General features: G+C 45.9%; 1 protein-coding gene across 2 annotated transcripts in view; it reads right to left on the minus strand.

Moving 5' to 3' along the window:
- SLC2A12 (solute carrier family 2 member 12) overlaps positions 1–2,706 on the minus strand; it is a 61,771-nt gene extending 59,065 nt beyond the window's left edge. Inside the window, exon 1 of one of the 2 annotated variants that reach the window (XR_011522157.1) lies at positions 2,333–2,620. Coding sequence is in view for 1 of the 2 variants with exons in the window: in XM_008535967.2 (XP_008534189.1) it covers positions 2,333–2,501 (169 nt within the window). In the remaining variant the exon portion in view is untranslated. Of the gene's footprint in view, positions 1–2,332 lie in introns of both variants that reach the window. The other variant, XM_008535967.2, reaches the window with a different exon arrangement.
- Positions 2,707–16,487: the final 13,781 nt, after the last annotated feature.

Consider the following 16,487-nt stretch of genomic DNA (forward strand, 5'->3'; position numbering starts at 1 on the left):
GGATTGAATTCCCTTACCCTGGGTTGTAGAAATCTTTCTTTTTTATGCTTTAATTCCCACCTAGGAATGTAGAAAATTCTTATATGGAAATATATAGAAAAACTTGCTACCTTCAAGTGCAGGAATACTATGGTAATTATTGAGCATATTTTAAATACCCTGAATTTCCTGGATGAAACTATAGAAGTTTAAAATGTAAAGAAGTTGAAAGGAGTATTTGACGAATATTATTTCATTAAACCTCAACATCTTCATAAAACAGAATCCTGATAGCAGAGGTTAAGTAACTTGTTAAAACTATAAAGTGAGTCTGCACTATGCATTCATTATATACATAGAGATACATATAACTGCCTTTAGGTACCATGAGATGCTTAAGACAATTTAGGAAAATTTACAAAAGTTATACTAAAAAGTTTGTATTTGGGGCCAGCCCAGTGGTGTAGAGGTTAAGTGTGTGCACTCCATTTCGGCGGCTTGGGGTTTGCAGGTTCAGATTCTGGATATGGACTTAGCGCCACTCGTCCAGCCACGCTGAGGCAGCATCCCACGTTAAGTAGAGGAAGACTGGCACAGATGTTAGCTCAGGGCCAGTCTTCCTCACACACACACACACACAAAAGGTTTGTGTTCATCTAAAGATCTACCCTATATAGCACAAATCAAAACTGTATTCATTTAAGATTTTATGGAAACATTTTGGCATCCTCTTCAATATAATAAAGATATGGTATTTATTTGGTATTTGTCTCATCTAAAAGATATGGTATTTATTCATTTATCATTTCTTTACAGAAACAGTTGCACTTTAAATTGAATTATGTGCATACAGTCAACCTTTACAAACTTAAGTACATGTGACTCTCCTTCGGGATAACTATGAACTCATGTAATTTAACCTACAAAGAGTACACTGTGCTTTCAAGGCCATATTGAAATTAAATAGCGAATTTTTAATTGTTACCATGGAGACCCTTCCAGGACACTGTCTTTCCTGCTTCTTTGTGACATTGTCACTGCCTCTATTTAGTGAACACTTTTGTTGACATCACCACCTCAGCTGACCCCACAGTTCAATCTTGCAGGAATTCAGAGGAAGAACTTTGCCTCCTCTCCCTTGCCCCCCAAATACAAATTTCCCTCCCCTACTCTTGGACTTAAAGGCCAGAGAGCTCTCTTAGAGAAGGGGCAGCTGTGCGAAAGAGGGGCCGAGGCCATGCTGAAGGATGACCCACATGCTCAGTCTTGACCAGAAGTGGGAAAGCAAGAGAAGGCTGAGCAGGGATGAGTGACCACTCCTCACTTCCCGAGGGGGCGCCCCCATGCCCCCAAGAGAGGGGTCGTGGATTCAGGCCCAAGATCAGATGAACCCACGAGGCCAACACGAGTCTATACTGGATCCATCCCAACGGGAGAGGGAAATGCCTTCTGTAGTGCTGGAGTGTATATGTATATGGAACATGCGAACTTAACCACTGCACCAACTGGCCGGCCCCTACATTCCAGTATATGGCCTGGGGTCATGTTATATGACTCGGGGAGTGGAGTGGAGGAAAGCAGCAAGAAGGAGAGGATTATTTATGTTCGATTTCATTTCATGCTCTGGTTCATTTCTATGCTATTGAGAACAGACTAAATGAATAGGCAGAGGCAGCTGACAGTGTGTAGGGTGTTTGTGGGAACTGTCAATGTGGAGGTGAAGAACAGCGTTTGGTTTGGAGAAGAAATGAATTAAAAGTGTTCCAAATTTCACCTCCAGAGGCAAAGTATTGAACAAACCTCCGTTTGAAAGGCCGGTTTCAAAGAAGGCAGGAGCGATGAAGCTGAGGTTTTAGCCTTCGAATAATGCTCAAATTCATTCCAAACAGATACTGGGAACTTCAAAAGAAGGTTGTGGTCATTGATTATATAAGTGTTAATTTCATGAAACCTACCTAAAATGCTGATTTAAAAAATAGTGGCTATAATGTCCACTTTTTACAGATTGTCCATTTGTGACAATAAAAGAAAAAGTCTGCATATGGGGGTGTGCAGGTATGTGTTTACACATGTGACTATCTTGCCAGTCAATCTTCCCAAAACGAAAAAGATTTATACATTATATTGTCAACACGATCAGTGCCACCCAGCTTGTCAGCAGTGGGACTTCAATCTTCACATTATAGCTCCTTGTCACTCCTCCCACCAGATCCTGTCCCCTTTTCTCCACGCACCTAGCAGGTTCATGTGTACACACACACACACACACACTCACACACACACCCGAGTGAGACTCGAGAGAGAACTGCTCACTCCCCTGGCCGGTCACCAGAGCCCGGCTGACTCGTTTTACCTCTCGCCCAGGGAGGATGCCGGCCGCTGGCTCTGTCGCTGCCATCCGTCTCCGCCGCTCTCCCCTTCAGGTTCAGCAGACTGGGGCCCTCCGTGTTTTCAACAGGTACCATGGTCACGCAGAAGTTACAGCCGTTCCCTGGGCACCGAGCCACCCCGGCCGCCTCCATGGGCAGGAGTGGTCACTTTCCCCATGGTCGCATGTTAAAGAAGGGTGAAAAAAAACTTCGGGCAAAGCCAGCGTGATTTGTGACCAACTTTGTTTCTATTTCCGAAGGCTTTGCCCTTTTCGGTGACACAGGCTGTTGCTATTCCAAGCAGCCTATCACAGCCGGTGGGAGGGCCGTGCCTCCGAGGACTGCTGTTGCCTCAGATGCGGAGCTGGAAGCGTGCTCCGGGTTATGGGCTTGGGACCGGCAGCTCTGACACAGGGTTGGGCCACTAGCTGGGGGCAGCTCTTGAATTCTTGCACCTTTCAAAAGAGGCAGAGAAGGAAAACACACCGACTCAAACACACACTGACAGGGAGGGCCCAGAGTCCCCACGGACGGCAATCTTGCAGCCAGAGGAACAGTTTACGCAAAGATGTACCAGAAGGAAAACTGTGTCAAGTGCTCAGCAAGGCTCTTATTCCAAGAGTCATGACACTTACCACCTCAAACAGAGCATAAAACATCTCTGTTGTTTCCACCAGATTTTACTGGAGGTGAATGCCTTGTGGCTCTCTGTCTCCGAGGCCTGTCCGATGGATCCGGGCCTGAGGCCACGCACCTGCAAACTCGGGATGCAGAGATTCCTGGGGCTTTGGATGCCCTGTGGGTGTATACATACTTATTTGTTTATTTATATTTATTTATATAATTATAGCAAAGTAATCCAATTTATTTATGCCTAGTTGTCTTGAAGAGAGGACCTTCTGTCAGGTTGTGTGACAGCCTGATGGTAAGAGGAGGTGTTTCCAGCCTGGGGAGGCCAGACTAACGGGCCCATTGTGTGGGTGTGGGGTTCAGGTAATCTGAACTAAATTCAGGGTACGTGGGGGAAGTTCTTTTTTCTGATTTGTGAGTATATTTATACAAAAGGTCTTACAGAGTTATGACACTTTATCTTTAGTTATGTATTCAGCAAATGATATTTATTCAAAAATCTTAGGAAATGGGATCATTTTAGAAAACCATTAGGAGTGGAAACTAAAATTTCAGGAGCATTTGTTATGTGCCAGAAATTGTGCAAAGGGTGTGAACTCCAAAGATTCTTTTGAGAAAACTTGTCAGGCACATGCTCACGTCACAGGAGGGGACGTGGGGCTGAGCAAGTTGCCTAGTCTCACAGCTGGTCAGCGGCGAAGCGCAGACTGGAGCCAGGCGGTGTAAGGCCAGAATCTCCTCTGTCCTGACTTCCCAGGTTTGTCCTTCCCTGATTTTCTTGGCTTTCTTCACTTTCATCCCTTCTTGGCCTTAAGAAGATGCCCTGAAATATGGCTTTTCATCCTAGACATCCCTCTGGACAGAGAAGCAAATCTGTGCTCATACAGGCAAAGCTGAACCACACAGGACTCACCTTTGGCATTTTGGCTGGATCATAACACGGCTCTGAACTAACTCATCATTTGTACATTTCCTTTGCTCATCAGTAGGTATTTCTATGTTTTTCTTATCCTCCAGGGAATCAGGTAGCAAATGGGAACAAAACTGTAATAATTCAGCAGGTGTTTATTATGCACCTGTTGTATGTCTGCAGACACTGCTGGGGAGTGGAAATTCTCTAAGCATTGCCCAGCTGCGTGCTGACTCAGAGTTGAGGCGTTCAGAACCCCGCAGACCAGCGTGTCCCCACTGAGGAATCTGCGGGGCTGTAATGCTTCAGGGTTTTTTTGTTCCCAGGATGTGTGACGATTGCAGGACCAGCCGTTTTTGTGTGACACACATACTTCTCATCAGCTCTCCATATTCTCTTGGATTCTATTTCTTTCTGCTCAGAGCCAATACCTCAGTTGGAGAACACATTCTTGCAGTGGGTCGGTGGTATAATTGCTTTGTGTAGTTGATCCCAGGCCCTGTGTCTCCAGCAGCATCTTGGCACCATGCAACAGTTGGGGAGTTTGCTGTAGTCTTTGACTAGGAAGAAGATAAACCTAACTCCAGGATTCCTTACAATGGCTAAAAGCAATTTAATAATTCTCCCTTTGCTCTCTGTAGCCTGACCATACAGAGACTCCTCAGGCATAGAGCGATGGGAAACTGGCAGGACAAAGCAAACAATGAGACTGACCACATAGCCTCCTGGTGCACCTCATTCTGTTCCTCATTCTGTTGTTGAACGTGGGCCACTGGCTATGCCAATCTCTGTTCTGTGCTCACCTTACTCTCATAACTCAGAGAAAAGTTTAGGGGGTAAATTCTTTTCACTCAGGCTACAGGGCAATATTCTCCTGCCTAAATTTCCTTAAGAACCTGGTCCCCCTCCTTCACAATATTTTGCACACTTATAATCTACTTAGAATAGTCACACTAAGCAGTGATTTGATTAAAGCTGCCTATTGTGCTAGACAGTAAGCTCCATGAGAGTGTGGCCCACGTCTGTTTGGTCCATAATGGTCTTCCAACTGCCTGGCACAGAGTAAATTCTAAATACCTGGCTGATTCCTGTAAATCCACTGGACTTTAGCATTCCTAGAATGTACACTCCCAGAAGACAGGTATCTCCATCCATCTAGGTTCGCCCATCTCTGTATCCCCAGCTCCTAGACATGCAGTAGACCCTGAATATTTGTTAAATTAATGAGTGCTCACAAACGGAGCTTTTGATGAGCTGAAGAGTGATTTAGTTTTTTCATATCAAAATCCATATGAGGATTGCCTAATGAGGATTTATCCTTCCCTTTTCCATTCTGTTAGTCTCTTTAGGGCAAGAATCACCACAGACTGCCCCTCCTCCATGGAGTTTAAGCCACTACCATCATTGAAAGATATTCCTTCACTCAGGGAACATACAACTAGCAGACAGCAGACAGACAGTTCATTCCCATAACCCCAACAATTTCACTACATACCACTCTGTACCACATGCCCAAAGGCAGGCACCACTATCAAATCCAAAAATACATATTGTGGCTTATAAATTGACAAGACAGGTAAGAGGATGAAAGAGAAGGCACGCAATGTCACAGGGCACATGGACATCTACTATGTACCAGGTCTGTTTTGGGGGCAATGTTTCTTAAACTTTATAACAACTTTGTGAAGTAAATACTATTACCTCCATTTTGCAGAAATTGAAACTGAGAAGTTGATGAAATGTGTCCCAGATTAAAACACACTTTGCAATGTTTTATCATGAACGTCTTCAATCATCCAGGAGAACCTAGATTCCATAGTCAACGTGCTCCTGTGCTCGCTCTGCCACCTATCTCTCTCTCTATGTCAACCCTCTACCCAGCCATTGATCCATCTTGGGTTTTATGCGTTTCACAGTAAGTTGAAATACTTCAGTATGTGTATCATTAACTAGAGTTCAATATTTGTTTAGGTTCTTTTCTTCTTTGAGACATTTTACATACAACGAAGTGCACAACTCCTAAGGGTGCCATCATACGAATTCAGAAAAGCACATACGTATGTACAATCCAAACTCCTACCAACTTACAGAACGTGACCATCCTCCCAGAAAGTTCCTTCATGTCTCTTCTTAGTAGATTCCCATCTCAACCTCTGAAGCAACCAATGCTCTGGCTGTATTCTGGGTTAGCTTTCCTGGTCCAGCTCTTCACATGATGGAATCATGGAGTATGTTCTTTGGTGGAAAGCTTCTTTCATCAAGCATAATTTTGAGATTCATGCATGCCTTTGTGTGTATCAGTAGTTCATTCTGTGTATTGCTGAATAGTATGCCATGGGTGAACATGCCACAGTTTATTTATCTACTTTCCTGTTGATGGGCACCTGGGCAGTTTGGCTTTGGCTGTTAAAAATAAAGCTGTGATGAGCATTCTTGTGCAGGAATTCCTGTAGAACATAACATTTCAAAACACAGCAGTCCAAGTCCATTTCTTTCCAAAACCCACACGCCGCCCCCTGCATCCCGCTGTTCCCCCGCAGTGCATCCCGCTGCCCTGTGTTTATGTGGAATGCACCTCCGGAGTTTGTAATCCTGAAATGGTTCCTGACAGTATAAATGCAAATGGGGAAATACAATCCTCAGACAAAAAATATCCAGATACAAATTCAGCTCTTTATTAGCCATATTCCAATAAGATACTCATCCTGGTGTGATTTTTTGGAAGATTGTTCATTATTTTACGTGTATATGTTATCTAAATAGCTCCTTTCTCTAAAAGTTTTAGTGTAACTTTGCTCTTATGCGTAGACTATTACCAATCATAGCATATTGATTAAATTTCCTCAAATTTCCAACTGTGGTTGAATTCATTGTGATATGCTCACTTGATACAAAATTGTGTAATCAGTCATTAAAAGAAAGACAATATAGCATTGTGAGAAAATATTATTTCTATTATTTTAAGTGGAAAAATCAGAGTAGAAAATTGCACGCTAATTACCATTACAATAATTTAAAAAATACATGTGCATATCGGTAAGAACTAGGTGGGAACTTGGAAAAATTGAAAATAACTAATACGTTCGAGTGGTAAATCATTGAGTGGTAAAAAGTATTTTCTGAAAAAATGTTTTCCTGATGTTTTTATAATGTATATCTAATAGTATAAATCTGAAGAAAAGTTCTTCCAATTCCGGGCTGCCATGTCCTGTTGTGCAGTCCGTATGTTGCACAGCGATAGGTGGGCCATTCCCGTTCACAGACAGCAGACGTTTCTTTGTTTATTTATAAAACAAATTTTCCAGAGAGCGATAGTAAAAATGTCACACAGAAAGGGCAGCTTTTTCTAATTTGCACAAAGAAGCATTTGGGCAACTGGTGGGGCTGTGCAAATTGTAATCTTCCTTTAAACAACGCCATCTTATCTGTTAGATTGGCCTATGTCTGCTTTTGTACTGCTTACCTATATAAAATGAGCACCTTCTCCATTCGATCAGTTACTTTTCCAAATAAATTATTTCTCATTTTTTAGTCTCCCTCTGTACTCTTACTATCCTCTTTGGATGAAGGCATCCACTAGAAGTTGTTCAATGACTGAGCCTTTCCTTTGGGTTGTCTGTCCTTTTGTACCAGGATGACAGAAAAAGTTGCTGCATCTTCTGTGACAACAGCAGCCTTTACTGGCTCGGGGGCTCTGCTCCTCCTTTATTACATGGTGGAGGGCACGGCATAGAAAATCAACTGTCTTCCACATAGAAGCTGGAAGAGCCCCTTTTCTAGCTTCCTTTGCCCTCAGGGCCAGGCTATGCCAAGAGATCACACCCTGCATTTTGCATCAGAAGCTGGCGTCATGAAGTAGCAGGATTTACAAGCCCCGTTCCCACAACAATGGTGGCAGTGGTTCTGGCTGCCACATCCAGTGTTCAAGGTTGCTGGACATACACTGGGAGGTATGTGCCCAGGGGCGGCTGGACCAGCTCAGAGCAAGACCTTGGGAACTATTCTTGACTGCAGAGTCTCCAGGTTGGAGTTGGCTTCTGGACTCACCTAGCTGAGTCCTTTTTCATGTGTGCAGAGGCAGACCCATCACAAAGCTGACGAAGTTTAAGCTTCAGGACCCCTCACTCACATTGACCCTTCCAAGGCCCTGGGAGGGGCCCAGCAATGCATTCAGATGATAGTCTATTTTTGTAAAATTGGCAAAAGCAAAATATTTAACTACAATCAGTTAAGACCACTAATTCTTTGCACTCTGACACTGACGTCTCCTTGTCATGTTTTCCTTGTGTCCGGTGACATAGGAGTGGCCATGGAATATTAGGGATCTGGCTTAGGGGCAGTGAAGTTGGAGACCTGTTTGGTGTGGGTTTCGTTTTCGATGGCTCACAGGCACGTCTGTGTGTTGTTAAGCTCTAGTTAGCTCCCCTGGGAAAGGAGGACCTCCAGGAATTTTTCTGGTCCCACCGTGCCAGCTCAGGTTGCACATAGCCCTCGTGACCCCTCATGTGACACGCTGATGGAAAGGACAGGGCAAGAGGTGCTATATCTCCCAGCACCAAGAGCACGTGGGTGGTGGACGAGGGCCGTGCTACAGGACAGACTGGTTCTTTCTATTCTCTCTAGAAAGTAACGTCACAAAAAAGCATTGTGAGTGAAGGGGGTGGGGAATATTCTTAGAGGGGTGTATCAAGCAATCCCTGGGTTATGCAATGTTTGTAATACTTGGCGACTTTTTAACATTTTGTAATTTATCTAATTAAATATTCACTTTCATACCTAACTTTGTGTTCTTATTTTTTAAACTAGGAGCCCCCAAATTCTTGTAAACTTCAGGCACCACAAAATTTAGGTCTGACCCTGTAAATAGGTTTGGGAAATAGAGTTCTTTCCAGATGACCAGGCTCACTAAAAATCTCTCAGACCCATTCCCCTCTCCCAACCCCCACTGCCACTCTCTCAGTCCAGGCCACCCCACGGCCTCCCACGTGGACGGCTGCAGCAGCCTCTGACAGGTCTTTCTGCTGCATTCTTGCTCCCTGAAGCCCATTTTCCGTACTGCAGCCAAGAAGATTGTTTCTAAAGTCTAGACCCTTAAATGGCTTCCAGTTGTTTTACACCTTTCATTAGCTTCCTACCATTCTTAGGATTCATCTAAATTTCTTAATGAGGCCTAAGATGCCCTGCAAGGTGGGGCTTGAGCCGACCTCTCCAGACCCATCTCCTGTCGCTTCCTGACCTGAACTCGACAATCTGGTCCATCTCGGGCTCTGTGGTGGGCCAGTCAGCCAGTTCGAGCCTCCTTGACCTGATCCCCTTCGACACTCCTGTTTCCCTCCTCACTGTGGCTGTCCCAGTCTCACCCCCAGCACGACTAACTAAGCCAGGGAGCCAATGGCCTGGCTAGGTCCTCTCTTTCCTGTCTTCTCTCTCCGAACTAAGTTAGGGACTGTTTGTATCTGTCAGAGTTCAGAGCAGGAATCTTAAGCAGGAAGGAAATTAACACAGGGAATTGGGTGCTTATAAAATCATCGGGAGACCCGAAAGACCAGAATTCAAGCATTCATAAATGATGCCCAGAATAATACAGAGCTGACTCATCAACTGAGCTCCTGTATCGAAGGCACCTCAGGGAGCAATGAGTTCAAGAATGCATTGCTGAAGTCCAGGGCTCAGGCCATAACTTCCCTCTGACTGTGCTCTCCAGGAAGCTGTAGATGCAGGAATGCTGCCTCAGGAAAATCTCGCATCTGCCTGACCCCACAGGCTAGCAGAAACTGTCTACAGAGGCAGAGAAAATAGCCAGTCCATCATATCTACCTTCATGCAGATGCATCTCACTGATGTCTAGAGCCTGATTGCAAGGAAGTCTGGAAAATGTGGCTTTCTAATCTCCCCACCAAGGAGGGTGAAATGGAGGTTGAGAGGGCCCCCACGCTGTATCTGCCCTAATGGTGTTTGGGTCAATAGAGCATATGGGGTGAGGTCAAGGGTCAGGGCCATGGCAGGCCACAGTTAGTGCAAGCCAGAGTCAGGGTAGAGGGAGCAAAGGAGATGTGCAGAATAAGAGAAAGCTAGGCACAAAGAGAGCAGAAGAACAGAAGATCAGAGGGAGTCAGAGGTGGAACTCGAAGGGGCCCATGAGAATGGTCTTTGGTTTTGGTTTTCCGGGAGACCTGGCTGTGTTTTGCACTTGTCTTTTGATACGTGAAGGACTGGGAGACATGATCTTTTCCATCCTCCCCAGTCTCTGCCCATCCCCCTTTGCCAGGTGTTTCAGTTCCTCTGACCTCGGTTCCCCTGGGCTGGGCCACGTGCCCCTCCTCTCTGCTCCTGTGGTGGCCGTGACACAGACTGCAGCACTGACACGGGGTTAAGCACAGAGCGCTGGGATGACTTTTTCACCTGTTCTCCCCACGAGCCTGTCAACACTGCGAGGGCAAGTCGTGACCACCCTGTTTCCCACCACTCTGCTAGAGAAACCTCGAGTCGCTCATGGAATCTTTGCTAAAAGAAATACCAGAGGAAAGGAGGGAGAAGAGGGTGTGAGCAATAAAACTCCATACTGATCTTGTGTTGTTTCATTACAGCATGATTTTGAACGTAGGTTCTAGACTAGTCTTGGGTTTAATTCTGACTGTACCACTTACTAACTCTGGAACCTCGTTATGCCCCAGCTTTCTTATCTCTAAAATGGATAACAATAGGACCCACCTCACAGTCTTGTAACTGCCTGCTGTGACAATTAGATCTTCTCTCCCCAGAATGCGAGTCCTGAGAGGCGACCCAAGGACTCCATCTGGGTGGAACAGTCAGTCATTCCCAGCAGCAGAACCCAAAAACTACCATCCACTAGTTCCTATTACCTATTTCTTCAGAACCTTCCTGGTTCTTCCCAAGACTTTGTTCTTCGTATTTTTTTCCTTCAGTTTTATAAACCGCTCCAAAATCAAGCAACAAATTCTTTTCTGACCAGTGCTGTCTGGAGTCCAAAGATTCCCTGACATGAACTCTCTCAAAGAATTTTAGTTAAGATAAGATCAGATGAAGAATTTAAAAGCAACTTAAAAACTGTTGAGATACCATGTAAATAGAATCTCTTCACCAATGCAGCAGCAACAGCAGCTGTAGAAGAGAATCAAGCTCATGCTAGTCTATTTGTTTGTCCATTCGAATCATGCTCTCTCTTTCTAAATAAAGACAGAAGCAGCATACGACAGTAGACTGGCAATGAGACAGCGAGGATCAACCAGAAGGACCCACGGGCCTCCAGCCTTTACAATAGCATCACCTCACGACATCTCAGAGAGCCACGTACCCAACTGGAGGCCCCTGGTGAGATCTTCACGCTCAGATGAAAACTTGGGGGTGGCCTTGCCTGCAGGCGTGGTCAGAAGGGAAAGTGCAGTATGAAGGATTGGGGGTATATCTGCCTTTTTCCAGCTCCATCCTTAGAGGGTCCACGCCGTGGAATGGTGGCGGTCAGAGCATCCATCCTGCTGTCACTGTTGGCAAACAGAGCTGATGTCTTCACGCTGAGAGAATCAATTTTGGTAAAGACAGGAATGGATTTGCTAGGACAGCACTTCCTAATTCGTCTTCTACAGAGCCTCAGCGCCCCTCGAGATGTTAATAGTCCTTCTGAAGAACTGAAAACTGAGGGAGCTCTTTCACCATCCAAAAAGACGGAGAAATTCTTCCTGTTATGTGCTGTTCTTGGGACACCAAAAAACATTTATATCTAAGAAATTTTTCCATAAAGACAGTAAATAGTTTCAATATGGATTTCTGCCAGCTCCTTTAATTTTAGATCCGTATTTTCTCCACACACAAAAAGCCCAATAACTTTGAGACAGACACAGTTTGGGAAACCAGCATCAGGGTATTTGTGGGAGTGGGTGGCTCTGTGGCGGACATTGACTCTCAGTCTGCTCTTCTCTGCTGCCCCCTTTTGATGGATAGAGGGAAGAGCAAGTTTCAGCCACTAGGGACTGAGGAGAAGACAGGGGGTTGGGGCCTGTGCGAACTGGGAAAGAGAGAGCTCCACATCAGTCCTGGGGGTTGCTCTGGCCAGCTGTTCTGCATAGTTTTTGTGGCCGCTGTTCACTGCTTGCTCATGCTACATCTATGCCTGCCCAGGTGTCCCTGGACCCCGGAGGGAAGGGAATATGGGTATTCATTCAAAAGCTCATCCATCCATCCATCCATAGAAGTATTTATCGAGTGCTGACTATGCACCTGGCACAAAGCAAGGCGATAGGAGAGTGCCTCTGGCGGAAGAACCAGACTTTTCCAGACCGTCTGACTGCATTCACTGCACCTGTGCCTGACCTTCCTTCTGACTCGAATATCCTTCCTTTCTAAATGTGAATCTCAAGGACTGAACTCTTTGATCAAGACTTCCTTCCTCTTATCACATCCAACAATCCTCTTTTCACAGCTTTCCAGATCCCAAATACTATTTCTTAAGGACATTTTGCTTTTCAGTCATAAATGGATCCTCGCTCTGGGAAGAACTTCTAATGGAATTCCTGAGGTGCAAAGGTGTTATCCTGTTGAGCATGAACCTTGTTAGGGTCCCACAGAGTTTTTTTCTGACGCACAGTCATTATTGAGAAGTAAACTGATTCCTGATCATTTCTTCTCTTAGCTTTGTAATGACACCACTAAGAAGCACTCCGTGTGAGGGCTGAAGGGAACCTCAGACGCTGTCGAGTTCAGTGCCTCTTTTTGGCAAGTGGAGGAGTTGAGGTCTCAAATAGTTACGTCAGTAGCCTTAAAAGGTCACATAATTAGCCAGAAGTGACCTACTCAGCAGGTTTAGGTTGTAAAGGAAGCCGTTAATTATTACGCAGTAGAAGTATTAACTTTCATCTTTGATCTTTAAAATTATCAAAAGCCATTTGTTGACTCGTGCTGCTGACCCTGAGGTGGTGCTGGGGCTCCCTGGGCCCTGCAGAGGCAGCTCTCAGGTCGCCTGCCTCCTGACAAAGGACTGAGAAGGAAGGGGACTCGTCTGAGGTCAAGGGGCAGGTGAGGAACAGGACAAAGATTAACATTGAGCCCTGGTAAACATTATTTTCTCTTTCCTTCTCTTAAGTACTTTCTTTCTATTTCCTTCCCTACACACCGAAACTTTTAAACACCATGGTGGGCAATTCAAAATGTATGGAACAGCCGAATTTGCCTGGGTCTGGGAATTAGATGATGAGTAAATTTTTTGGTGAATATTCTGAAAGAAATTTTATTTTCATCATCATCCTAATGTGCGTTACACACTTCCCTGCCTTAGTTAACACGGGGTGGGAACCAGATGGAATGTTTTCTGGATTACTCTGGGTAATGAGTGTGGTACAATGATGTCCTGAAGAGCAACTGCTGTGTGAAGTACAAACCAACTTAGCTCCTTCCACAGCTGCTTCTGGCTGGTAGTCCCCAAACATTTTTGCTCAAGTATACCATAAAAGAATCGAAAACTCTGGAAAAACTCTGTACCTCTTCACTCATTTTTAAGCTGACTTCTAAATGTTTTTGCCGTAAGTTTAAATAGTTTCAAAGTCCGTAGTTTCCAGGGTACTTGTATTACATGTATATTCTTTAAATATATTCCTTAAAAGCAAGGAAATCTCGACTCCATCTGTGGCTAACATCTGTCCCGTATTGTAACAGGCTTCAGCATCAAAACAAACAGTCACACAATACTGATTTTCCACCAGGAAACATTTGGACTCATTTTTAAGTTCAAATAACCACACGGATGTGCATCTTCTGTGACCGTCTTCTCGCTTCTGAGTTCTTGTTCTAAAATAGATTGATGAAATTGGAAGGAAGGGAGGAGGTTTGCCCTGAGTTGGAACTGGAGACCTGAAGTTTGCAGGAGGAGCGGGCAGTCCCAACAGCTGTCTCATATCGGAAAAATCGTGAAAAGCAGCTAGAGCCATCAAGCCCTGGAAAGGTATCTGAAATGCATATCACCGAGTGAAAGAAGCCATTCTGAAAAGGCTGTGTGCTGTATGATTCCAACTGTGTGACGTTCTGGAAAAGGCAAAACTATGGAGGCAGTAAAAAAGATAAGTGGTTGCCAGGGGTTGGGGCAGGGAGGGACAAACAAGTGGAGCACGGAGGGCTTGGGGGCGGGGAAACTGCTCTGTCTGGTTCTGTAATAGTGGATACACGTCTTTATACATTTGTCCAAACGCATCCAATATACAACCCCAAGAGGGAACCCTAATGTAAACTGTGGACTCTGGGTGATAACTATGTGTCAATGTGGTTCATCAGTTGTAACAAAGGTACCACTGTGGTGGGGGATGTTGATAGCGTGAGGCTATGCGTGTGTGGGGATGGGTGGTGTATAGGAAATCTCTGTAGCTTCTAAGTTTTCTGTGGACCTAAGCTTATTGTAAAAAAATTAAGTCTATTGAAAAAAAAATAGACGGGTTCTGACCAAGCTCAATCTGAACTGGTCTGTGACTGTCTCGCAGGTGGTGTAATAACAGACGAGCTCCCTCTGGCTTGGGGAACCATGTCGATGCCTGCCTGCTGTGTGTGGATGCTGTTATCTTGCTCGGGCCAGAGAAGGTCAACCCTTCTGGACTGTGGATGTAATTTCAGGAAGCAAGTGGAAATTTCCACCATCGTCCTGAGAAAGAACAGAACTAGAAACCCAAAGTGAAAGCTTCGAGGTCAGGGGTGAGAGTGGGTGGGGTGGGAGGGAGACGTTCTTGCTTTGGGAATTTGGGGAAGAAGGGTTCAAGAACGAGAGGGAACAAGGCGCCCAGGGAACTCTGCTGGAGGCCCTGCGGTGAGAGGAGTTGGCTCCTGGACCAGAGGCAGGCGGTGGACAGCAGTGAAGTTCAGGTGAGGACAGCCCCGAACCCCTGAGCTGTTATTCTTTCCACAGATCTATTCTACTCTTCAAATCTATTCTACCGATTTGGCCAAAGGTGGTGGCTGGTCTTGGCTACGCAGTGGGGAGTCGGTGTAGTGGTCTGTGCACGTGCTCGTGACGAGGGCCGACCCAGGAGCGCAGGTGCCTGAGGGCCCCGACGCCGCCTTCTCTCCTCCTCTGTACATTCCGACCGCTGACCAACCAGCAAGGTCCAGGGAGGCCTAGCAGCTGTGACTCCTTCCTTGCCTCACCTTTCCTGGACCTCACATTCTCTACACCTCCATTTCCTGCTTGGAACCCAGCAAGTAACTTCAGGCTGGAAGAAAACAGATGCCCCAAGGCATCTGCATAATTAAACAGGCTCTGCCCCTGAGAGGGGGAGGGGTGACTCCGCCCTCTCCTGCCCAGTAACACGCACAGACCTGTGATGGCTCTCATGAGTGGCTGAAGCCATTTTTTTGTGCTTATTTCTGAGTTTGAGCCCTCCCTGGGTGAGTGACACCACCAGATACGTGGGGCCCAAATATTTGCAGAGATGGAAAAGTTCAGTTCTAAAGACTCATCCAAGAACGTCTTTTGTCCCCAACAACTATAGGAATATTGTATGAATTCCATACGGATAATTGATGGAGATGCTGAGTGTGTTCCCTGGTCCTGGCACATCCCCGCCCGGGCTCCCGGAGGGAAGTGGGGCTGGGAGGGCCCTGCCTGGGGCTGTGGGGCGGTGGTGATCTGGCCGTAGGAAAACAAGCTGCCTCCTGGCTTTGGATTTGCCAAAGTCCAGGCTGATGGAGAGGATCGTGCTGGACTGTCCAGCTGACAGTGGGGATGCGGGCCAGTGCTTGGGGCTTACTCTGGCTTCCTGGGGCTGCTGTAAAAAGGCACACAAACTGGGGGGCTTATAACAGACATTTATTCTCTCATCCTTCTGGAGGCTGGAAGTCTGAAATCAAGGTGTTGGCAGGGTCATCCTCTCTCTGAAGACTCCAGGGAAAAACTCTGCCTCGCCTCGCGCAACGTTCCAGCGTTGCTGGCCACCCTGGGTGCTCCTTGGCTTGTGGACATGTCAGTTCAGCCTTCTCCTCCGCTGTCACTTGGCTTTCTCCTTTGATGTCTGTTTCCTTTCTGCTCTTATAAGGGTGCCAGTCCTAAAAGAAGGCCCGCCCTATTCCAATATAATCTCATCTTAATTAATTACATCTGCAAAGACCCTATTTCCAAATGAGTTCACATTCCTGTTTTTTTTTTTTTTACGATTGGCCCTGAGCTAATATCTGTGGCTAATCTTCCTCTTTTTTTTTTCTCCCCAGAGCTCCCCAGTACATAGTTATATATTCTAGTTGTAGGTCCTTCTGGCTCTGCTATGTCGGATGCCGCCTCAGCGTGGCCTGACAAGCCATGCTAGATCTGCGCCCAGGATCTGAACCAGCAAAACCCTGGGCTGCCAAAGCAGAGCAAGCAAACTTAAGAATTCGGCCATGGGGCTGGCCCCTGAGGTCACATTCTGAGGGTCCAGGAAGGACATACCTTTGGGAGGCCACTATTTAATCCAATGTAGACTGAGGAGTCAGGAGCAACCCTTGACAAGTGGGGCTTTGAGAATTTGGGGGGGAGACAGACAGTTTTGTGATGCCACAATTAGTAGGGACCCAGAATGCCGCCCCCATGGGGCCCCAGAGAGGTGCTAGGGACTCAGTCACAATGACTATCT

Source organism: Equus przewalskii, chromosome 9 (assembly GCF_037783145.1).
Source record: "Equus przewalskii isolate Varuska chromosome 9, EquPr2, whole genome shotgun sequence".
Classification (NCBI taxonomy): Eukaryota; Metazoa; Chordata; class Mammalia; order Perissodactyla; family Equidae; genus Equus; species Equus przewalskii.